The sequence below is a fragment of the Zootermopsis nevadensis genome, unplaced genomic scaffold (genome assembly GCF_977971745.1).
Source record: "Zootermopsis nevadensis isolate Lab colony 2312 unplaced genomic scaffold, Znev_1.0 Znev_ptg000031l, whole genome shotgun sequence".
In the NCBI taxonomy this organism is placed as follows: Eukaryota; Metazoa; Arthropoda; class Insecta; order Blattodea; family Termopsidae; genus Zootermopsis; species Zootermopsis nevadensis.
This window is the reverse complement of record NW_028259163.1, coordinates 2,246,531-2,272,755: the sequence shown is the minus strand read 5'-3', so window position 1 is coordinate 2,272,755 and position 26,225 is coordinate 2,246,531. Positions and strand designations below refer to the sequence as shown.

Genomic DNA, 26,225 nt, shown 5'->3' with positions numbered 1-26,225 from the left:
AATGGCCCCAACCAAGCAGCACATTATTATACGTTTGGGGCTTTATATCCGACTGGTACTTGGCTGGTCCCAAAAGGATCAGAATTCTGGCTATTGTTTGAAGAATGCAAACTCAGCATTGTTCCTGTCTTTAAGAAATCATGTAAAATAAATCCATTGATACTATTATTTATTGTATCTCAATTCTCTTATTTAATTATACATTCAGTCACATCACTTTAGTACTTAATAAATGACAAAATATTGTGTAATTAATTATCAAAACACACAGTGTTCTCATTGGCTGATACACTGAATGTTATTAAAAAGCATACAGTAGCATGATCTAGATCAGGTCAGCTTTTTTATCCACCAATAGTCTACTTAACCTTCATAGAACAGTACTTAAACTCACTCATGAGAAAATATTTCAAACGCTAAGCAAGAGTTGCAACAAACCTACAAGATAATATTAAATTACATTACATCTACAAATCGACAACGTGAGAAAGCTGTCGACTCTTACTAATTCCGATGATCAGAGCTCTTCCTGAGGAGCTAATAGTTGCTCAGCTAGTTAAAAGTGCCTGTCTTTTTTTTTGTGTGTGGAATCCCTTGTAATCTGTCTGCAACTGCGTATTAAAATATTTATATACATTTTTTTTCAACTCTCACACAAAATAAAAATGAAGTTTTTAGGAACATAAATCATCAGTGAACATACATAATAACTAACACAATAACACCCAATCACCAAGTCTATTACGTTAAAAATCTATTTCACAATGAAATATATTTGCATCTTAGAAGGTAGATTAATTGGATGATAGATTCTGTGGAGATGGATTAGAAGTTTTTTGATGAGTTTTATAATTTCATACTTTCTCTTACCTTTTAACATTCCAAACTTGAAGTTTTAACACTTTTTTTAAACATACTTATAAATTATATTATGTACGAAGTACCAAGTATTTAAAACTGAGACAACTTTAATAGAAAAAAAACATTTCATAAGGCCCTAGAATTCATCTTAAAGACCTACTCTAAATTATATCAAACAGAATTTTGTCCTGTTTCCTCCTCAAATAAAAATAGTCTTATATCAAAGGCAAAAACAGAAGTATAAATATTTAGAAGGCACACAGACTACTTGTATGTATCTCCATATTGTTAATATATCTACGAAGCATTGTCTATCACATACTCAAAGATGTTATATAACATGTATTGATGTATGTTAATCTCAAGGCTGCCATTGTTACCTTCAATGCGTTTCGCTTCGTCACATAAAATTCCCCCTTGATAAAACAGCAAATATTAAAGATTCATTGTTACTGACTAGCTACATTCTTTACCCAAAATTCTAAACCCCAATACAGCAAGGATAAATTTTTGATATCACAGTTGCTGGACTTTAATATAAGCTCATTAATACAATATCACACTAAGAGTACATTACTTGCATAATATTTTCATCGCTTATTTCGACCCTTCATAGTAAAACGCCGCCAAAAGCTTGTCTTCTTATTGGTTCCTGATTCCGTCTCGTATATATCCTCGTCGTCGTCGTAGTCTCCAATTCTGTTACTAGATGACTCTCGTGTTGGCGAACCATGGCCAGAGTCTTCGTCATCGTTGATAAACCTACCACTAGGTGTGCTGTTAGTGCTGCCACCTCGTAGCATATCTAGGAAATTCGATTCAGCAGATGCTTTCTTCCCAGTCTTCTGGGAAGGCGTTCCAAAACTCAGACTTTGAATATTTATTTCTGCTTTCAATTGCTCAGGAGAAATATCTTCCACTCTAAATTCATTAGGATCTTCAACAAAAGCTTGCTGTAAATCTCTCATTATCTTCTTCCGAATGGTTTTCTTCATTGACAGGTGCCGTTCTAAATGTTTTACGTCCTTCTCTGTCAGAGTTCTCGAATTATCACGTCTAGAACGTTGCTTTTTCTTTTTATTATTAGTTGGTGCCTGAACTCTTGGAGTTTCATCTTCGCTTGTCGAACCAACAGATATAGCACTGTCATTTCCAGCAGACGAAGATCCTGGAAGCCTATCTTTGCTACCGTCATTTGACAGTTTCATATCCTGAAATTTCGTTAGCGTTTGTTGTGTAATATCTTCATTGTTGCGAGGTGTTTGACTGTTCCAGTTGCCATGGAAACCAAATATGTCTCGCAGATGTGGAATATTCCGTTCTGGCTGCTGACGTGACATTTTGGTGACACCGTCAAAACACTAATTATCTGAAACAGATAAAGGTGAAGAGACTTGTAAATCGAAGTTTGTTACATATACACTTTAGTACTTGGTCGTGATTGAGTATTAGCAGACAAAGCTTACATCTGAACTATCCGCCGATTTTCTCAACAATAAATACATACCAATGTTAACGAAATATGATGAAACTACGTGCAATTAATAGCCCTGTTAAATGCAAATTTCGCGCGATCGCCATGTTGTCATCACAGCAATTAAAACAGCACGGGGTTGTTGCGCCTTCTAATGACATAACAGTCATACCACGTTTTGCAAAAACTGAGGATCTGGTTAGAAATCTGAACAGGGGGGGGGGGGTTTACAGACATCATGGTAATCTCATACGACTACTTCCTTTATGAAATTAAAGTTCGCCAAAAATAAATTGTAAAGCGTTTGTGTAATCGCCACATTGTTGTCAAGGAAACAATAATGAAAGGGATATTTGGACGCTAAGACCACCACACATAACCCTACAAAGAGGAAAAGTTCGACAGCAGAATTAAAATAGCGGATTGATGGCCAATGATACAAGGAAATTACATTGACCCTCACTTCACAACAGGTTTGACAAGTTGCTCTAGCTAGTGTAACGTTGGAACAAACGACAGCAGATTACAAAGTCTGTATCGACATCAGCGCTATCAGTGGTGGCTTCCTCACACCAAACAAGGTCGTTAACAGAACAATGCCATTGCAGCAATCTGTAACGTAACGTAACGTAACGTAACGTAACATTCTCTGTGTTCTCCGACATATAAAAATGAGGCGGGGGAAGGGTTGATACGACACGCTCTGCAATATATATATATATATATATATATATATATATATATATATACATACATACATATATAATGTGCACATGTAACATCGGATTGAACACCGCCACATAATATTTTTGGACTGGTTAATACCTGCCTTGCCGTCCCGTTGAATAAACCAAGCCGTGACGAACTGAGCCAATCCCTACTGACGGGTGCAGACGCCAAGTAACTGACTTAAGCAATAGGTTTATAAAATGAATGGAAAAAAGGTAATGAACGTATTTCTATGAAATTTATAACTGAGATTATGCACCAAATGTTTTCGGCCGAACTTCTTATGGCCCAACATGCAATTCACATCGAGTTCAAATCTAACAAGAGTGGTTTTCTGCGGAGGATGATATAATAAAACATTACCGTAAAAAAAAGCAGGCATAATTACGTCACATAAACGAAAATATAGGTCGCTCACTTCAACAACACATTTAGTCTAAATGGTGAATATTAAACAAATCAAAACTCACATCAAGTGGAAACGTCTTATAGAGAATGACTCCGTACAGAGTGATTACGATGATGATGAACTGTAGGGGCACGAAAGGAAGTGGTTTGGGCGGGATTGAAGGTGCTATATTTCTGGAGAGACCAAGGAAAACCACTGCACAAGATATTTTTACTTTTTATCAACAGTCGATCTCTGGGGCAACATTTGCAGAGTACGAAGCAAGAATGATAACCACTCGACCGGTTCACACCGGTCATGTTTGTGTGTCTGTCTGTAGAGTTTTTCGTAGAGACTGGGCAATTCAGATGACCCGTAGTCATTGTTGGAACATATTACTGAAATGCAAATCGTGTTCATTGTTGGTTCACAATGACCTCGGTTCATATTATCGCCTGACCATCGAGTAATAGTGATCTAAGTCCACAGTTCCTTTGAGCTTATCAATAAAGGAATCTGGTGACGTAAATGCCAGTGTTGTGTAATGTCTACGTAGATTTTTACAATATTGAACTCTTATTTATTTTTGGGAACGAGGTTTTAAAAAAAAAATCTCTGAGCAGTGAAGATGAAACAGCAGTGTCGTCATGTCCAATTATAAGAAAGGAAAGTATTCAAATCATACTTCTTTCACTCTGAGCTGAGAAACGAGCCGTGAAAATGGTTTTCTGTTGGAACTGATACTGACAGGCTCATATAAAACCAAAGTTAACAATGAAGCAGACGCCACGACCAACATCGTCATCTTCGCTGACATAAAAACGACAAGTTTTTCGTACTTTTACTCAGTTCTTGTAGTAGTAATCCGTCGATTTATCGATCTATGTAAAATTATCGATCGACTTAAAATTGTAACCAGCTGTCAATCTTAAGGCATTTACTGTGTCGTGTGTAGGGGACCTCGATTCCAAACGACGCCTTTCTTGGCCTGACCGTGTTTTTGCTGAACACGCAGACAGCTCGAAAACTCGCCGAGTCAGACGTGAAAGTAACGGCTAAGCAACAATCGATAGTCAAATTCAATTTGAATTTCCTTCTCAACACAATACGCTGACATCTGTTGTCTGTTGTCTGAACTCGAACAGTTCTTGAAAGGAAAGAAACATATTACGCCAGATTAAGGAATTAACACAGTTTCAAAGCATTTGGGAGCACAGAAAGATATCATACGGACCTCGGAGAGAAATTCTATCATTAGGAGCTTCGTAACGCGTCAGATTCACTTTGTACTGTCAGTGGAACAAGACAAGAGATGAGTTTAGACGGGCATACGCACTGCGTTCACTGATAAAATTGAACGCACTGTATAAATACGACATTTTACATGAAAAACTTTAAAAGTAAGAGACCAGTTGGATGAATTTTCGTAGAAATGGTGATAATATTAAAGCTGATATTGAAGAAATAATAAGTCGATCTATGTAATGTTAAAGTGTTGTGTTTTCTTTGCGGTACGGACTGAATTGTTAAACATTATTCAGACAAGCTTTAGCTTAAAAAGGGTTACAATTCACAGAAAACCATAATTTATGCCTACATCCAGATTAATATATGTACTGTTTTTCCAGTAGATTAATTATTATTCTTAACTCAATCATCTCTTAAGTCTGTGTCTCGATCAACATTAGAAGTAACTCAAGCGACCATCAAAACCAGTGAGGGGTTAAGAATTACAATTGAAACACGCCATTTTTTAGACACACTGGCCCCTCGATCATTCTCGTCTCCTGTTGACTTAGACCTGGTCCTGTTAATAGCAGGACCTTTAGAATACGTAATGCACTTTAACAACCTTCAGTGTGAAGGCAAGGGAGAGGTAGTTGGAAAGAACGGACCAAAACTGTAACAAAAACAATGAACCTAATGTGACTTTCGCTATTGGAATATATCAAAGTGGCACAAGGTTGAATTAACAAGAAACTAATCCACAGTTTATTCGTGTAGTAAGATACGTAAGATTATCCATAATTTTGGTTAGACAGCGATTAACCCTTTTTTTTTAAAAACCCGTGGTAACTATATGTACCATCTGGTTTAACAACCAGTAACATTAAATTCTGCCCACAGAGTGTATTAATGTATTTCGTATGATTCTCACTGTAATCAGCGATTATTTCGTTAAACAACGTTAACCAGTTGATCTGTGTAATGGTGAAGAGTTGTGTTTTCTTCGCGGTACGGACTGAATTCTTAAATATTATGTACGCAGTGCGTGTCTCATTATAAACAGCGATTATTTCCTTAAACAGCGTTAACCAATCGATCTTTGTAATGGTGAAGTGTAGTGTTTTCTTCGCGGTACGGACTAGATGTTTAAATATTATGTACGCAGCGCGTGTCTCATTATAAACAGCGATTATTTCCTTAAACAGCGTTAACCATTTGATCTTTGTAATGGTGAAGTGTGGTGTTTTCTTCGCGGTACGGACTGAATGTGTGAATATTATGTACGTAGCGCGTGTCTCATTATAAACAGCGATTATTTCCTTAAACAGCGTTAACCATTTGATCTTTGTAATGGTGAAGTGTGGTGTTTTCTTCGCGGTACGGACTCTTTGTTTAAATATTATGTACGTAGCGCGTGTCTCATTATAAACAGCGATTATTTCCTTAAACAGCGTTAACCAGTTGATCTATTTAATGGTGAAGTGTTGTGTTTTCTTCGCGGTACGGACTCTTTGGTTAAATATTATGTACGCAGCGCGTGTCTCATTATAAACAGCGATTATTTCCTTAAACAGCGTTAACCAGTTGATCTTTGTAATGGTGAAGTGTGGTGTTTTCTTCGCGGTACGGACTGAATTCTTAAAATAATATTTAGACGAACTTCGGAACCGCACTGTTTTGACCCGGCTACTATAATTTTATTTATCCACACAGAAAAAATAAACTTTTTATATAATTCTGAATTTTAGGGGAAAAAAAATATATGCCGATGATAATTCATCGTTAAACAATCCACGTTCCTAAAATTTCCATCGGTGGGGGAAAGCCGTTTCCTTTCCAACACCTTCCCGCTTACGAATTATCGTCTTATTTCATTTGAGACTAATCTTTGCAGTTGATAAAGCGTCATTAATTCCTGCAGGCACCGATTATTTATATCTGTCGAGTGCAGGCTTACCGCGCCACACTTTCACCTGTCTGCTAATTATTTGCGTAACGGAGACTGGTACTGCACGTTCGATGCCAAGAAGGGGCTACTTTTTTCTGCGAAGGCAAGAAAATCAGCAGTGAGCGAAGCAGAACATTTGACGGGACTTCGTAAGCAAAACATCGCTTATGTCCACCGTGTCTTATTAATGGCATCACCAGTGATGGAAGGAAAAACGCTAATGAAAATGTGATTAGTCATCAAATAGTTCCGGTTTCGTTCATGATTTACCACAGCATTCGGTAATCCGTTTGATTATTCCTGATTCCTCTATTCAACTTTCTCCGAAAGCGTAAAATTTGGTGGGTGACGGTTTCCATCAAAATTTTTTTCTCTCCAAAGTTTGATACTCGTGGAGTGAACACTACGTTAAAAAAATGTTTCACTCTTAATAAGTGAGAACTACACTTCCCGCTTCGAAATCCTAACATATCTGACCAAAAAAACATATTCCCTATCACAGAAGCATTGTATGACCGAATAAAGTCGACATAAATAGACTTTTATATAACAATAATACGATATATTGCAGAATTATCTCTGCAAATCGTATTGACATTTATAAAAAAAATTCTTTACAAACTAAATTGAATGTATAAATATGTCTCCACGGCTACAGAAGCGAAATTCCTCCCCAAACGCGGACGCCGCCAGGCTCCACCGTAGGCACCAACAGAGGGTCCATCGGGAACCTTTTGACTGTCTGTGGGCTCCCGTGTATGCCTCAAAACTACCAGACCTCCACGTAAGATGAAAATGACATCACCAGGTCCTTGATGGAGGTATGAAACATCTCTGAAACGTCGGTTAAACTCTACAACCCACACTCGTATTTGTAAGAACATGAAATTTAAAGAAGGGCGAATTGAACTGAATAATCTCTGAGATGATAATGTTGCGTCATATTGTGTTGAATATATACTTGCTCAATTTTATCAGTCTAATCACAATAAAATATTATTATTAAATATTAAAATATTATTACAATTAACATTTAAATATTTATTTATTTAAAATATTTTAAAATATTATTATTAAATATTAAAATATTATTACAATTAACATTTAAATATTTATTTATTTAAAATATTTAAAATATTTAAATGTTAATTGTAATAATATTTTAATATTTAATAATAATATTTTATTGTGATTAGACTGATAAAATTGAGCAAGTAAATAATCTCTTTTATTTGATATTCAAACTACGTAAATTACTTCAGTAAACCAGCCGAATAGTTGAAAGTCAGCGTGAATTCGTTAAATTGATTTAAATATTCCGGTACTGATTTAGATTTTACGGTTGACAGCAGATGAAAAATGTGTGTGGGGGGGGGGAGACAACAATGCACTGACATCTTTTTTCCGGGTCTTTGTATTGTAATGTTGCATCACTGTATAGAAACTGTATAAATCTGAACGTTTAATTACTAATCTTAACCCAAATCTCACGCCTTGTTCCGTTCCTCGATTGCGTACATTCGGTAGGAGGATAGCGAAGTGAACATCACGTTACGTAACAATGCATTTCCATGGCTTCTGATAACAATAGAAATGGTCATCTGTATGCAAAAAACTGAAAAGAAATAATTTTAACGGCCAGGTTTAAATTCCGGAACCATTTGAACCCAATTCTTCAATCCAACGTAACAATAGACACAAATTTATAATTTTAACCAGTTAATTCCAGAGGAAATTACGCAGGGGACAGCCAGGTTAGTTGATTCTCCTACAAACATGGCGAACTCTTGGGCACGTCAGCCATGATACGGACAGTTCAGACGCCGACAGAACGACAAAGAAAACAATGATTTTTCCATTTGTGGAGCATCTATGATTTCGTATTACCCACGGTGTAATTAAAGTTTTCGTATGATTCTCAGAATAAACACCGATTATTTCCTTAAACAGCGTTAACCATTTGATCTTTGTAATGGTGAAATGTTGTGTTTTCTTCGCGGTACGGACTCTCTGTTTAAATATTATGTACGTAGCGCGTAACATAAAATGAAGAAAAGTTTATTGGAATATCGATTGTGCTTCTTTGCATTGTGACTTACAGATGATAACGAGCGTTTCGGAGGAACGTGTCGCCTTCATCTTCAGATATTTATAATTTAATTTCACAAGTGCGTCTGCATCTTCAATTGTAGGTCAACAACTTGAAAGTCTCGGATCCCTGGGTTCTTGAACACTACAAAATTCGAAACCGGAGATTTGTCTCGTGAAAGCTCTCAATTCAACGACACTCTTCAATCTACGCCATCTTCGCACATTTCAAATTGACAATTTCCATAGCAACCATGTTAAGTGGGTCCTTCGTCACGTCACCACGCTGGAGGAGAAACCAAGGAATGTATCGGACAGCTGAAAAGGGGAGGTATTGCAGCTTGGGGGGTTGGGCGTGGGGCTAACAACTGGCAGTAAAAAAATGCGAGCATCACAGGCGTAATTGAATACGGTAATGAAGATCCGAGTTAAAAAAAAGTGCGTAGAATTTGACTAGCTGGGTGACAATCAGCTTCTTAAAAATTCTGTCTTACTGAGCTCGTTCATGTGAAAGCATTTCGCTGTGGGTGTTGTACCGTGTAGTCTGGTGGATACCGACTGACGTTTCATTGCTGTATACTTCCTCAATCACGAGACTCCTCTGAAACGTCGATCAATGTCTACTCAGTGAAAAATCCTACAGGACAGTCACGATCTTTACTCATCGCCGTGAGAACCTCAAAATATTTAAAAAAAATCTTTGATCTTTTTTTGAGGGGAATTTCTTCTTTTATTTAAGAGATCGCAAAAGGCAAACCAGGATAGATCACCTCTCCACCCCCACTTCCTCACTTTCTAGTCTGCAAAGTAATAATTTCTAACCTCTAGTGGGCGTGGAGTAGCGTAAGACCAAAAGTGGGCTAAGCAGCTTTTGGGAAATTTGCAACGCCATTCCATTATCACCACGGACTGCACTGGTCCAGATATTTTTATAGCTTTATTCAGCAATGCTGCCAACCCTACAGAGTCGAGTTACAGTAATCCTCTGAGGCCGAAGCTCATCTAAATATCATTTAAGAAATCAGTTCGTACCGTTCGACTTTTAATACTTATACCCCTTTTACATTGACACCGGCAAATTCTACAGCTTATTGAACAACGCCAGATCAATAAGAAATGACGAGACGTACAGAATAAAACTTAGGAAGTCGTAAGATAAGAAATTAAGGTTAACACTGAAAGATAACTCAACTAAAAACAGAGTCCTATATCTCACTTATGACTTCTAAAGGTAAATCTCTTTATATACTAGGCATAAAAAAGTTTGAATTTTTAATTAAATGCCACGATGTTTAAAAATACTTAATTCAATTGCGACCAGCGGTTCAATAACAGAAGGCGAAACATGGTTCCCAGGTCTGGGAATTTTTTTTTTTCAAAACCCCTGATCTGTACGAATTCATGCCTTATGCCTGTCTTGGTTTTACTTTGAATGATACAGTGAGGTAAGGCAGTTTGCCTTGGAAAGAAACCCACGCATCTGACGAAACTCCACGACTCGTAAGAGAAGAAAAACCTTTCTTGCAGTCTCCAGTATGAAACACAACCTGAGGAACGCGTCCTTGTCTCTGAGGCACGGAGGTTTCAGCGCAGAGTGAGAATTGGTACATATAGGCACCACCATTTAATGTACTTAGTTACCACAGAAATATCCATGAGAAATAACTGTTCGAGTATCAAATAAACCTAACCTAACCTAAACTACTCTAACCTAACCTAAACTACTCTAACCTAACCTAAACTACTCTAACCTAACCTACTCTAACCTAACCTAAACTACTCTAACCTAACCTACTCTAACCTAACCTAAACTACTCTAACCTAACCTAATGCCATTCTATGGACCAATCACCAATCTATGAAATGGCATTGTCTTAAATATAAATGTACGCTTTATAATATTAAATAAAATAAAACTTAACACCACCAGAACTTCAAACTATTACTTAAGTATCTAAGATTCGAAGTGACAAATCTTAAAAAAAAAAAAGACACTTAGATAAGATCCATTTTAATATAATCCATCCACGTCTGGGTCTCTAAAGTTGTCTTTCTCCTTGAAGTCTTTAAAGGCTAAAATGTTGTGCGCGTTTCCCATCTCACGCATGCGTATTGTGTCGTAAATTTAACCTTGTTGGGTTTCACCACGATGGCGTGTGAAAATTGTAAATTATAAAACTGTTATTATGAAATATTTTCTGTACCCCTGTTACGTATTTTTTTCTAGGCTTCAAAGCAATTTGCTGCACTGAGTGACAAAGCGTAAAGTCAAAAGGTAGAAATTATGCGAATGAAATATGTTTCGACATATTCCAAGAAAGTCCATCCAGCGAGCGATTTGCACGTGAGTCTTTAAGACTCGTACACATCTTCCTTGTCCGAGTCGTTCAGTCGAGTTCCAGGTACAAAGCGAGACGAGCGAAATGAAAGTGCTGTCTCATCTTCTTTTGTTCCCTGCACTTCTTACAATAGTTGTGTACAGTGTGTTCCAAAACAATTCAACCATTATTTATTAACCACTCTTATTATAATTTGTTCATTGGTTTCTTTATCGTATTTGTTAGTTATGTTTTCTTATTTTTATCCAGTGCTGTACCCGAGGTTCGTCTTTTGCCCGTAGAGGCAGCACACTAAGGTAAATAAATAAAATAAATTAAAATAATTAATAATTAAATAAATTAAGATAATTTATTTTTATGAGGGCGAAGGCTGGGTTCACTTACCTCAAGATAGGGGCCTATGGCGGGCTCTTGTGAGCACGGTAATGAACATTCGGGTTTCATAAAAGGAGGGTTATTTCTTGATTACCTGAGCGACTATTAGTTTTTTTCTTCAAAAAACAAGTTTATTGTTAGTTAAGTCGAAATTGCAGCATTTTGCCACTAAATGCCAACCACATTCTAAAAGGATATGCAGTTCAGAGTTTAAAAAGAAAAATATTAGAAGCCAAGATGATGTTTTAACGATGATACACCAAATTCTCATTACATTTGTCGGAATTATACAGGGTGTTACAGAATAAGGTATACATTTTGATAATGTATTGTGAAGAAACGAGCAGTAATATCACAACATAGTTTCTTTTTGAACATTTGTTAACACTTCAAGTTTTCTTAAAAGTGTTAAATACGACTGCTATTAGTTATGAGGCAGGCGATATTTTAATTAAGATAAGAGCTCTGACAGATGTCATTTTCTTGGGCAAACTGAGACACGTTTTGGAATATCACCCGGATGTCCGCCTCATAACTAATGGCTTTAAGTGTTAAAAATGTTTTGTAACAAATTGTGTTGTGATATGTTTGTTTAATCACAATACTTTTTTTTAAAAAAAATATGCCCAATTTTGTTACACTCTGTATTTATATCTGGGTTCTATGTACACACACATAATGGTCTCTATGATCAGCCATATAACACGAAAATAAATTATGCCGCGTAATCCATAAAACGTTACATCATTACGTGTTATGTCATGCACTGAGTTAACGATGGCAGTGAACATGTTTTTCTCTCGTTCTTCGGTTTCCCCCACCCCTCCTACTCCATCTATCACCGCCCCACACGCGGTGTGCGATAACCCTGAACAAGCATCTCATTATCACATCCTCGGTCCCAAAATTAGGGGTTTCACCTCTGACACTCGTCTCGGAGTAGAAGGAATCAAATGAGTGTCTGGCTTTAAGGACATTTGTGTATTGTGACGTAACGCTGTGGTAAATGTACCAGTGCCGTGGCTTGAGAGAGAAGCAAAGCCGGTCGATCCACGTCACTATACTGAGAAAAAGCGTGATATCCATCACCTTGATTTCTCCTTCCTCGATGCAGAAATGGATGTCTAATAGTGGCTTTGGAAATTCTGCACTTGTATAGGTCAGAAACAAAGACAGACAACCTTACAACATTAAAATTCCCTGTCGGTTACTGCTAAAACAAACATATAATTCCCTCATAACATAAAAAAATATGGATTACTAGAAAATACGTCGATAATAACAGTACAATTCAGATACAAATCGCATTAGTTTGGAAGAAAATTGGTGGTAAAATACACGTGATCCTGGGGGGGGGGGGGGGGGGGGCCTTAAATGTCCGAAGGATTTCTTGTAAAAAAAAAATAACTTACGTCCAGGTGGTTGTGTTCTTGGTTGTCGGGCCGTGTGGTCTGATACAAGTTTACCGACGTTTCAGAGGTACTTCCTGACTCTGAAACGTCACTATAACTTCTACCAGACTACACGGCGCAACAACCCTGAAGACAATCATCTTCATCCCCCCCCCCAAAAAAAGTCAGGTCAACCGGTCTCCTGGCCGAGATTTGAACTGAGAAAAAGTGTCACTCACTCAACCCCAGTGTTCCGTATAAACCCCTTCAGAATCGAAGTTTTTGTCATATGTCCTAAATAGTTGAAATCGTAATAAACTGGGTTTCCGCTCTGATGATGGAGTCGGTAAGCACCTCCGAAACCTAGGTCAATGTCTACCAGAGTACATGGCGCACCGTCCCAGAAGGCAGTGCGGCAGGCGTTGATTTAGTAGGCCTGAATGAACCGAAGACAGAAGATAAATTACATATATCACAACGAGGGCGTCGTCATCCCATGACCCTACATGGCGGACCTTGAGGATTCGAGTGCTCCACCCACCAGACGCGGATGCAGAAAACCAGAGAGAAAGCGCGGGCAACGCATTTGAAGCTGAAGTGACTCATGTCCCCCGCACACGCAAACTGTCACTTCAGTCTGCAGCTTTCAACAAACACTTTTTTTATTTTCTCGTGTATAATGTATTCTGATCTGTACTAATAAAATTCCCGTCAAGATAGACGGGGGAAAATATAAATAGTATAGACGCATTGTAAATATTATCCCATAAGGCCCAGAATCCCGTGAGAGCCAGCAAACGATCACAAACGAACCAAACTATCGAGCAAAGTTCCGGAAGAACACGTCACCTCTGCCTTCAGGGCAGAGGTGAAACTGCTGTGAAGTGTACAAAGTCAACGACTGGCTATTGGCAAATGACCTCGGTTCCATTACCAGCGAGGGCAGAAAACATTCTCTTTGTCACGTCAACATCGACCCTGGGGCTCACCCAGCCTTCAGATTAAGGGTTATTTCCTCCGGTGATGGCGAGAAGAGCGACCCGGGTTCGAATTTGACCTCTCATCTCCATCTACTGCCAAGGTTAAGAGTGCATGGAGCCATAACTCCACTCTACCATGCCTTATAAGGGTATTTTAATGGCCTGGAGGAAATTTAGGGCGTAGAAGTTGTAACACTGTAAATATGAGGTACTGAACAAATAAATACGACCCTGAGTCTTCCTTCATATATTCATATCCCAATCCAACGCAAATGTTCGTAGACGTGAACAAAATGTTGAAGACGACATCTTACATCACGTCTGAGGTAGATCAAACATTACTGAAACAGCAATGTCTGTCTGAACTGTTAATTCTGGGGAATAGTTAACAAAAAGTGAGTTTTACGGTGCACTGATGAAACCCGTTATTAAACAAGCACATCGTTAGTGTATTTGCTCTAACCGTCCGCGTTCTGAAAGCAGGATCTGAGCAGTTAGTGCAACGCATCACCAGAACCAAAATGGACACCAACAGAACATTAGACCAGATCATAAGTAACCAACTACATGCCTTACCGAACCCAAAGGTTCATCACCGAACTAATCAAAGCCCTCCACCTGGACCAACAAAATCCAGTCTCCTTCAACTCCTATCTCCCATATAATCCCGCCTGACATTATCCTCCCATCTACGTCTAGGTCTCCCCAGTGGTCTCTTCCCCTCAGGCTTCCCAAATAGTGGACCCAACCAACTAGATGGCTTAGGAAACCCGAAGGTTCATCACCGAATTAACCAAAGCCCTCCACCGGTCCCTGACCTGGGCCAACAAAATCCAGTCTCCTTCAACTCCTATCTCCCATAGATCCCGCCTGACATTATCCTCCCATCTACGTCTAGGTCTCCCCAGTGGTCTCTTCCCCTCAGGCTTCCCAACCAATACCCGGTGCACACATCTCGCCCAATTCATGCGTGCCACATGCCCAGCCCATCTCATTCTTCTCGACTTAATCACCCTGAAAATATTGGGGGAGGAGTACAGATTTTTAAGATCATCATTACGCAGTTTTCCCCAGACACCATCGTCTCCTCAACACCCTATTCTCAAACACCTGCAATCTGTGTTCCTCCCTCTGAGTGAGAGACCATGTTTCGCACCCATACAAAACAACAGGTAAGATTATTGTTTTGTAAACTTTAATATTCGGGTTCTTGGAAATCAGACGGGAAGCCAAAATATTTTGAACTGAGAAGTAGCGAGCATTTCCGGAATTTAGTTAGACCAGATTATGGCCTACTCCCCCATTATACGTTCAGTTTATGCACTTATATAATTCCGAAACTTTCAACTGGAAAGTCCGTCAACCCTCGAGACATTCCTTTCTGGTGTAATCAATTTGTACGCGGACTTTTGTGGTGCATAGCAACGAAGTAGTGAGCCAAGTTTGGACGGACTATTTTCTGCTGGTAACTGCACATCCTCTGCGAGGAAACAAAAAAACTAGTTCTAAAAATAGGGTTCCGTAAGATACGACATACCATTCCATTTCGGGCACTAGTTTGTGGGGAACGATACACAGACGTTGAAAAATATTCCTTTCGGACAGCGGAATCAGGCGGATGAATTTCTCTAAAGACGAATTTCACTTTTAAGTTTAATCCGAAATCTAATTTCCTCACCCTACAAAACCTAGCGGTAAGTATATGTACCACCACTTTCAACAATCAAACATATCTTTATTCTGTCCGCATAATTTATTTATGAATTCTCACAAAAAATATCAATTATTTTCTTAAACAGCGTTAACAGTTGATCGTTGTTATGGAGACGTGTTGTGTTCTCTTTAAGGTACGGACTGAATTCTTAAATATCTTTATCTTGTTCTTACCGTAAATGTTCCACTGTTTCTTGGTATATATGCCAGTCTCTGCGTGTGGACGCCGTCAGAGGTCCATTCTAGCGAGCTGAAGTCATTACTTCGACCACGATCGACTGCTTACACATCGATACCACCCTGGAAGGGAAAAAACACATAAACTACGACATTCGGTATCCCGGCCCAGAGACCGGATACCCTGACCGATGTTTTCCGTGGTTTTCATCAGTCACTCCAGGAAAATTATTAAAATCGGTCGAAACTTCTCCCTTCAACTACAGCCCACCACCGGGCCAGATAAATCTAATCCCCTCCAACAGCATTTCTCTTAGATCAATTTTAATATTGTCCTCCCATCTACATCAAGGTCTTCGGAGGTTCCGCTTTCCTCTAGGCCTTGAAGCGAAAGTCCTGTTATAATTCCCCCCTTTGTGGTCTAGCGAGATCGAAGCACGTCGCTCTAATTATTATGATAACTTTGTGGCAGAAATAATAATAAAAAAAGCTTTGTCGTGCGTTTCTAGAAATCCCACAACAGGAAGGTAGAATGTAGCGTCCGACGGAGAATATCTTGATCAGCTTCTCAGAGACTCTGATCCATGGAATTTGGTCCGGTAGGTTGCGCTTTGTGGCAGTTCAACCGCCAAGGCCAATGCGATCATTAAGCGTTGTGCAAAGTCATCGATATTTACAGAAACACACCGTTCCATAGTTCATCACCACAATCCACCGACTCAGTTACGTTATTGCAACGTCAACGAAAGATGCAGCCAGTCTGTCGGCGTCCTGACCTTCATTTAACTTTTCCTGTTACACGTTTCTGCACGCAAAGTCGCTCGGGGGTCCCAGTTCGTCTAAATAACATTTATGAGTTCAGTCCGTACCGCGAAGTAAACACAACTCTTCACCATTACAAAGATCAACAGGTTAACGCTGTTTAAGGAAATAATCGCTGTTTATAATGGGACACGCGCTGCGTACATAATATTTAAACATTCAGTCCGTACCGCGAAGAAAACACACCTCTTCACCATTACAAAGATCAACTGGTTTACCTTTTGAAGCCGAAACTCTAAATAATATTTTAAGAATCCAGTCCGTACCGCGAAGAAAACACCGCACTTCACCATTACAAAGATCAACTGGTTTACCCTTTGAAGCCGAAACTCGCGTAAATAATATTTACGAATTTAGACCGTACCGCGAAGAAAACACATCTCTTCACCATTACAGAGATGGTTAACGCTGTTTAAGGAAATAATCGCTGTTTATAATGAGACACGCGCTGCGTACATAATATTTAAACATCTAGTCCGTACCGCGAAGAAAACACAACTCTTCACCATTACGAATATCAACTGGTTAACGCTGTTTAAGGAAATAATCGCTGTATATAATGAGACACGCATTGCGTACATAATATTTAAACATTTAGTTCGTACCGCGAAGAAAAAACCACACTTCACCATTACAAAGATCGACTGGTTAACGCTGTTTAAGGAAATAATCGCTGTTTATAATGAGACACGCGCTGCGTACATAATATTTAAACATCTAGTCCGTACCGCGAAGAAAACACAACTCTTCACCATTACGAATATCAACTGGTTAACGCTGTTTAAGGAAATAATCGCTGTTTATAATGAGACACGCGCTACGTACATAATATTTAAACATCTAGTCCGTACCGCGAAGAAAACACAACTCTTCACCATTACAAAGATCAACTGGTTGACGCTGTTTAAGGAAATAATCGCTGTTTATAATGAGACACGCGCTGCGTACATAATATTTAAACATCTAGTCCGTACCGCGAAGAAAACACAACTCTTCACCATTACAAAGATCAACTGGTTGACGCTGTTTAAGGAAATAATCGCTGTTTATAATGAGACACGCGCTGCGTACATAATATTTAAACATCTAGTCCGTACCGCGAAGAAAACACAACTCTTCACCATTACAAAGATCAACTGGTTGACGCTGTTTAAGGAAATAATCGCTGTTTATAATGAGACACGCGCTGCGTACATAATATTTAAACATCTAGTCCGTACCGCGAAGAAAACACAACTCTTCACCATTACGAATATCAACTGGTTAACGCTGTTTAAGGAAATAATCGCTGTTTATAATGAGACACGCGCTACGTACATAATATTTAAACATCTAGTCCGTACCGCGAAGAAAACACAACTCTTCACCATTACAAAGATCAACTGGTTGACGCTGTTTAAGGAAATAATCGCTGTTTATAATGAGACACGCGCTGCGTACATAATATTTAAACATCTAGTCCGTACCGCGAAGAAAACACAACTCTTCACCATTACGAATATCAACTGGTTAACGCTGTTTAAGGAAATAATCGCTGTTTATAATGAGACACGCGCTACGTACATAATATTTAAACCTTTAGTTCGTACCGCGAAGAAAACACCACACTTCACCATTACAAAGATCGACTGGTTAACGCTGTTTAAGGAAATAATCGCTGTTTATTTTTACAGTCATACGAAACACAAAGACATACTTTGTGGGTAAAATGCAGAGTTACTGAATGTCAAAAGTAGGTGGTACATATAGTTACCACTGGGCTTTAAAATATTACGTGGCATTGAAAGTCGTGACAAAAGACTGCAATTCCCGGTGTAAAATTATAAAAACGCGTCGCGTGTACGTGACTTGTCACTTCCATCATCACATAACCTCGTGTCTTATCTGTTCGCTAAACTGCGAGTTAATTATAGCCATTGTTCGCAATTTTCCCCCACACACTTTACGCCTTGCTTAAAAATAAACTTCAACTGCTGTAATATTTAAATATGCCTTCTCATCATAACTTTTCAAATACAATTTTATGACGAGAGGTTCAACGGAAGACTAATTATAAAAGAGACCAAAAGTACAGACTTGCAAACTTCAACGTCCCCAACACGCGGGAACATCCGTCTAAAATAATATATTTTCGTCGTCTGTTTTACACGCCAATGGAGTCTTTGAGGATCTCGACTGCTAAAACTCTCCACCGTTTAATGAACCCAGAAAGGTCGATTACCGTGTTCAATAGCTTGGCAATGGTATCCTTTCACGTGCCAGATGAATCCAGTCCACACCATGACTTTGTTCCCTTAAGATCCATTTTTAATATAACCCTTCCACCAATGATTACTTCTTCAACATTCTCTTAACATCCAGATTATCCGACAATCACATCTCAAATGCGTGCTACATTATCTCACCTATCAACACGAATCTGTCCACACTTTGCGAAAATAAATATTTAAACTCATTTCGCAGTTTTATCCAGTCTCCTGTCACTTCATACCACTTAGATCCAAATATTATTCTTCTTAGACGTAGCATCATGTAGTCTTAATAGATACTGAGCGACGTTTCGGAGAAACCAGACGCCTCCATCACCAGTTTAAAATCGGCCAATATTAAGATAATTAAGTCAGTGCATCTGCTGTTCACACACGAAACTCTACAAAGTTTACATTCATTTATAACAGTTCATTTTATTCACGTATTACTCTACAAATAGAGGTTTGTGTACAAACTTGGTTCGTATCAATTATCACGGTTTATTTTATGGTTACTTGTTAAGTAAACCATGTTCCGTGTACAGCCTGTCCTCAAATTTCTTCCGGATTAGGTTCTGAAGAGAATATATTCTATTGAAACACGTAGATTTGTGTATGTAAATCGAAATTTCTCGCTAGCAAAATAATAAATACAGACACAACGAAATATTAAAACTCGTAACACTGATTTGTCGTCATTTAATTCAATCTAAATATAAAAATTCAAAATAATCTAATATCTAATATTACTCACCCCCATCTAGTTCCCAGGTTGAGAATGAATAGGAGTTATAACTCCCCCCCCAAATGCCTACATGGCGTGTAACGGGATACCTTAACCTCACCTTTCACCGTGAATGTTAAATTCAGTGTTCAGAGTTCGAATATTATTCTCAGACCGCGTGGTCTATGAGAGTGTGGAGTGTGATAAGCGTTAATTTATAATATAAAATCAATTAATTTAATTGTATTATTTCTCTAGGCACTACTGTTATATTCTGACCTTGGGCTCTTCTGTCTCAGACTTTCTTATACAAGGGACAGGCCACTGCAATGTACAGTCTGTCACATAACACAATCACCAGTCGAACAACGAAACCTAACGTAATGTATCAACCCTGATCCGTATTTGGGAAATCCCCAAGAATTTCTGCTCTCCGAAATGTTTTTACGCGAAATCCCCTCGCCATTCGGTAATGTCCAAGGTTAAATTCTGACAAAAACTCCGCGCAAAATTTTACGATATGCGTACACGTCCTAACTTGTTACTCATACTCTGTATTTACTACAGTCTTTATTGCATTCTGAACTATTATCATCCTCTTATGTTCCTTCTATGTGTATTTTATTTGCTACTCTGGTAAAATATAAGTGGAATTTTTAATCCGCTAATGGATCAAAATTCTTATCATCCACGGAGGTAAACCCACCCCTTTACCCACCCACCTTTCAACCCCCAGTCGCGATGTAATGAAAAAATAGCTGAGTGTTTATTGATGGCTAATACATAGTTTTATCTTGTAGAAGAAAAAAAACTGTTCTCTAACCAAGGGTAAAAATTCCTTTCGTGATATATCACCTTTGCAGCTTATCAGTTAGGTTAGGTTAGGTTAAGTTTGTTTATTGGATTTTGTTATGTTCGGTAACCTTTTTAAAAATGTTGTGAAGAACTTTACAAAATGCAGCACGTGTTCAGTAGAACTGAGTATAAAAGTTAATTACATTTAAAAACACAAGACACGTCTACTCGGTGTTTAATTTAACATTTTCCAACTACCCGTTAAAAATTAAGGGAAAATATATACTAGTAAACACACAGTCATAAGTATTATCCATAAGGCCCAAAATCGATTGACAGCATTACAATGGCAACAGTTATAATAACGCGTAATTATAAATAAAATATTATCCACAAGATCTTAAATTCCTTAACAGCATTACTGTGCCAAAGGTAAAATTATCATCATCTATCCAATATTTGCCAATTATGTATCTTATGATATCTTTGTATCAGCAAGAAATATCTTTATCATATAGGATAAGAGATGCTGTAGAATTTGTGAGTGCAATTTTACTTTTTATTCCCTAGGTGTTTCTGAAAGTAATGAGACAAGATAAACCGGTTTTACCCAAGTCACTTCACAGAAAACACATGGGCGGTTAGATAGCGGATCGCAGGTTTACAATCCCCTACTTCAAAGTTCTGCCTCTCAACAGTCGGTAAGAGGAAACGAGCTTTGGAAAGTTTCACAAATGGGCACCCGGTTCATAAATGCAACGTTCTTATTCAATTGATGCGAATGTAAATATTTACTTAAAAGTAAACGGTTTCTTATGCCCTGTGAGTCATCCGCGCAACATAAGTGGGCTATGCAAAATACCACAAGACAAAAACATCCTATGACGGCTTTACCCCTGTGTAATTTTTCCGCGCGCAACTTGGGACATTGTGACTGGCCACGCGTTGGTCATCCACAATCTGCGAGTAAAACGTTCTTCTCAGACTCTAACTTTTTCTTTTATATTTTCGATATGATTATGGACCACTGTCAGTCAGACTTCTGTAATTAATTTTTCGTGTTTTTTCCCCCGTCTAATCACAATTGTATATAAATAAAATTATACATAAGATATTAAAATATCATTTACATATTTGGTACAACTTTTTACTACATGTTTCGGTTACATTGAACCATCTTCAGGTGTAAAGTTAAAAGTTAAAAATTATAATCTTATAAACTAAAACTTAATTACTGTTGTTGTGTAACTTCTGATGATGTTTACTTCCAAATTCATTGGGAGTGAGGGTATATTTTGAAGTGATAGTGGTTTAACATTGGCCTGTAACGTAAATAATTTAAATATTTTTAATTATTACTGAATTATTTCTGTAATTAAAGATAATCTCTCGAACTGATAAACAGTAAACTGATAAAAGACCGGAAGAAATTGCACGATTAACAGCTTATAATTATGACTAACCACCAAAGACAAATGATTACGAATATATAAGATGCTTGTGACGTCAGGAGATGAGAGACAGACTGATAAAGAATGTTAAGTCGCTTTGGAGGATTGTTTTTATGATTTCCATTGTCACGGTTAAATACAGTGTGACATTTCACAGATGACATCCTACAACCCACTAACACAACTACGCCACCTTACGTCACCTTTAATCTACACAGATCGCCACAGATAAAGACGCGGAACAGGTAACATTATTTCATCAACGATGACGTATCGAACATCATATTAATTAAGATTACGTCAAACTGATGATCCTGTGTCGATGGACAGAAGCCAATTCCATCACTCGCATTAAACATTTAATATTCACTTGGGAACAAAAAAAACATGTGTGATTTATAGAGATCAACGCTGATTCAGTGCCCCCTGGTGTGTCTTTGAGTAACGTCCTCACACGCGCCTGCGCTGTTCAGACGGGGTGAATTGTCGGCATGTACAGACGGCTACTCTACCGACACTTGTAGCTACTGTTGTTCGCGGTGCTCGGGGGTTCGTGAAACCGTCCATATTTATGGAGACGTACGAGAATATTTGGACACAGGAGGATTAAATTTTCATAATGAGGGTGTTCATAATTTGTATTCTTCTTCGCCAAATATTATTAGGGTGACAGGACAGGGCACGAGGGAGATGATAAATGCATAGAAATTTTGACTGTAAATCCTGACACAAACACAAGAACCAAATAAAATATATCCAAATTGAATAATTGACTTCTGTGGACTTGTAAAACTATTTCTGATCTGTAGATGAATGTCTTTTGGGATTATGAGAATTGTAGTCTTATAGAAATTTATCGACGTTTCAGACATTTTTACGTAGTCATCACCGCGAACATTTTTGTTGACTGATGGTCTTTTACAGTCGCGGTGTCGCGATGTACACTAGCCGTTGCCATGCAAAGAAACTGCGATGATGCTTTCTACATTACAGGAACCGGTTTCAGCTTAGCAACAACACATGAATGATCAGTGAACGGAAACAAAACAAAACACTGTAACTGGTAGAAATACGAAATTTATTTATTACTAGCATATTATTATTATTAATTAATATCATTTTTATTACTGTCTTTCAACGTTGGAATTAGTTCATTTAATTCCAAGAGAAAAAGTTCAAAAAATAACAAGAAAATGATTAGAAAAAGAATTTTTTAAGGCCCCTAAAAAAAACTTTGTTCAGGTGTGAAAAAAAAATACACCGCGGATAACAAAAATCACGGTCTTTTGGAAAACTGGGGGTTATGGGAACCATAACAGCTTTAAAAGTTATTAAGTTTAAGGTCGTTTCCTGTTCCTTCACCAAACACGAATACGTAATAAAATATCTAAAAATAAATCAATTATAAATTTAAAAAAAAATGCAGATACATAAGAATCAAATACAGCAAAGTAATATTTGATATTATCACGTCGGTGAGTAAAAAGATGGCTGTCTTCTGATAGAACTTTACAACAGATTTAATCGCCCTGATGATGGATGCAGAAAAGACCTCTGAAACGTCGGTAAAATTTCTATCAGACTAAACCCAGACGACAGCGATCTAAAAACCAGCAAAACTGGATACAAGCGGAAAACGACGGACACTTAAGAGCGGCGACTGGCAAGAGACTAATATTTAATTAAAAGTCGACTTGATTTTTCAGTTTCTTCTGTAGACTTGTCCGCAGTGACCCCGAGCTCGCAGGTCAATGCCAGTACACGTTTTCTGCATTATCTCAACTAACTGTGAGGACAGTTGTATCACATTCTATAAAAAGTTTTATCTACAAAGAAACGAGACTTGTACGAGTAAAAAGCACGCGACGAAAGGTAAGAACATCATCCAAGGATCAGAATATCATCGATTACGTCATAAGTGGGGGTTCTGCATGACTCAAAAGTAGGAGCAGTTGTCAAGGTAAGAAACAACTTCAGTCTGACTCAGGCGAATATAAGCAGAACGTTGCCCGCGAACTGTCCTAAATGCAGCAACTGGCCTGCAGAGGACAATACTTATCTCACAAAGGACCCCCCCCCCCCCCGGTAGTGGCGAAACAGAGTGGAAAACATGGTTAGAACAGTCCACGTAAAATCTTTCTCCCGTTCCAAAATTGGTTAAAAGCATTTTCTCGCAAAGTCTCGCAAACCGCGGTATCTTTTCACGGCAATTAACCCAACGAAGGGCAAAGCTCAAATGTTGCGTCACCAGGTTTTTCATGGGTAAAAATTCTCATTGGATACGTGTTCCACGTCTTCTCCGTCATCTCTTCTTATTTCCCTCTTCCAACTTTCCATTTTCATCCTCTGTACCCCTTTATCTTCTCATTCAATGTTATCATTCATCATCCCTTACTCTCTTCTTATGTTTTATTGATCCCCTCAACCTTCTCATACTGTGAGAACAACGAATTCGACGGATCAGAGAGCGGGATTCCTTTTTCGCTGTTTGGGGGAATCCTCCAAGACCCACTTCCGGTAAGCAGGTACCAGTGATGTCAGTATAAACTGAGTTGCCGGATCATAATCACATTGGATTCATGATCTTTGAATTATTAACTGAAGAATTACTGTGCTCACAGTTAAACTGTGAAATCTCTTCGGAAATTACATCGTTTCCCTATACAAGTCACTCAATCGCGTTAATTTTGGCAGAATTGGGTACGAAAATTGATAGCCAGCAGATATTTCCGAAAAAAGGAAGAAAAACAGAGGAGGAAGTGTACTCTGTATCATATTAACATATTTTCTGTGGGGTTTAGATCCATTGGTTTCACTTTTACATTCAAGGCCAGGCATCAGAACTGTTCCACATTTGGCAACCAATATTTTATCTTATTTCTCTTGCGAAATAATTCATTATGTCATTCTGTCATTCCATATTTCAATTTCTGTCAGTAGATGACGTATCGTAGAAGTAATTTTGCGATTTGAAATCCTAGTTCATGACAACCGGTTCAAAAAAGCCCATAAAACTCCGACCAGACTGTCCTGACGTAAGTGAACAGTTCTTTGCAGGATAAATCTCCGAAGTGAATAACAGCGGACCCGATGAAGGACGACCACCTCACCAAAATAAAGCTCGTGTGGGTAGTCGAGGCTTTATCTCGAGAATTGTTCATTGTTATAGCCTACACCCATCAAGAATGAAATTTATTTATTTATTGTTACTTAAACCTCACCAGATTCTAATGCCCGGAATTTAAGTATAACTATCTTCTCTACTACAAAAAGCCCGTTGAAGTTAAACGGGAAACGATTTACACATCATCACTTTCTTCTTTAATACCTTTATCTCCTTTAGAAGCGCTTCTAAAACCTGCCTAACGGTCGCAGCATTTGTAAAATATAATATTTTTAGACCGTACATTACTTTTTAAATAAAAAAAAATGACTACCTCGCTGCAATACAACATGGAACCATACTTTCAAACCGATTCAATGCCAACGTTAACATGGCGTGACTTTAATTTAAAATATTAGATTACAGTGGTTTTGTAAGTCACTGCACCAATAATCAGAGACGATTTATGATTTTTCTGTTGTAACATGTTTCGATATCAGTCATCTTCAGGATGTGTTATATTGTATATTCAACGCGAATGTCTATTACGTGTCTTATTTTTATATACTCATGTACATTAATAGCTCAGTTACTTAGTCACTGACACAAACAAAGGTTATAACGGAATGCCCAGTTTCACACAAAACCAGATTGACTTACCTTACATGAAGAGTCTATAAACAACAGATCAAGGTCCACTGCTAATTACAAATGCTTCGAAACGAAATGCAGAGATTTTTTATAGGCTTATTGGGTATAAAAACTGGAAATAGCAAGGATATTTAAAGATTTTAACTTTTTGTAATATAAACGAGTTTGGAATCTGGTTAAATATACAAAACAGTAAGAAAATGGCAAATATTATTTAAACGAAGACGATGTTAAAGCTGTACTACATGTAAAACACAACTTAACAAACAAAATAGAAAATTCAAAACAGTGCCACCCGGGAAATTAATCATCTCGCATTCTACGTAGACGTTGTAAACATAGTAGCAATAATAATTTTACGTATGGTGTTTATTTTAAATTGAATAAAACCTGTTGATCAGAATCATAGAAGAACACCAAACAAAACGCATAACGACAAATCTGGTCTTAACAACTCAAATTTTGTTACTAGTTACATTAATCTTACCTTTGTGTACAAGTTACCGATGACAGATAAAGGCAGCGAAAGGTTATACTTTCATTGACGCTCGAAGTTTAAAACTGTATGTCGTAATCCAACTGTTATGACGTCTAATCTAGGTTTATACTTGTAGTTTCTTAACAGTAACACTTCGTTAATAACAATGAACACACAATTCATACATCTCCTACTCCAACAAACTTCAACAGCCGTCTGCTTATTGCTGACGGTATGCTAGACAAGTATTAGCTGAAACCAT

General features: G+C 37.9%; 1 protein-coding gene across 2 annotated transcripts; it reads right to left on the bottom strand.

Moving 5' to 3' along the window:
* Window positions 1-152: 152 nt before the first annotated feature.
* On the bottom strand, window positions 153-26,225 carry LOC110828422 (uncharacterized). 2 transcript variants are annotated; one of them, XM_022061151.2, is made up of 3 exons: window positions 25,973-26,224; window positions 15,688-15,813; window positions 153-2,230 (listed from the first exon to the last, which is right to left on the bottom strand). In XM_022061151.2, exon 3 carries the CDS (start codon window positions 2,199-2,201, stop codon window positions 1,452-1,454), a length of 750 nt encoding a protein of 249 aa, XP_021916843.1. In that variant the 5' UTR covers window positions 2,202-2,230; window positions 15,688-15,813; window positions 25,973-26,224; the 3' UTR covers window positions 153-1,451. The 2 variants fall into 2 exon arrangements, with proteins under 2 accessions (XP_021916843.1, XP_021916844.1); XM_022061152.2 differs by lacking the exon at window positions 15,688-15,813 and having other exon boundaries at window positions 25,973-26,225.

What these genes read in the sequence shown, in the direction of transcription:
- LOC110828422 (XM_022061152.2), bottom strand. Translation starts at nt 2,201, where the DNA reads ATGTCACGTCAGCAGCCAGAACGGAATATTCCACATCTGCGAGACATA.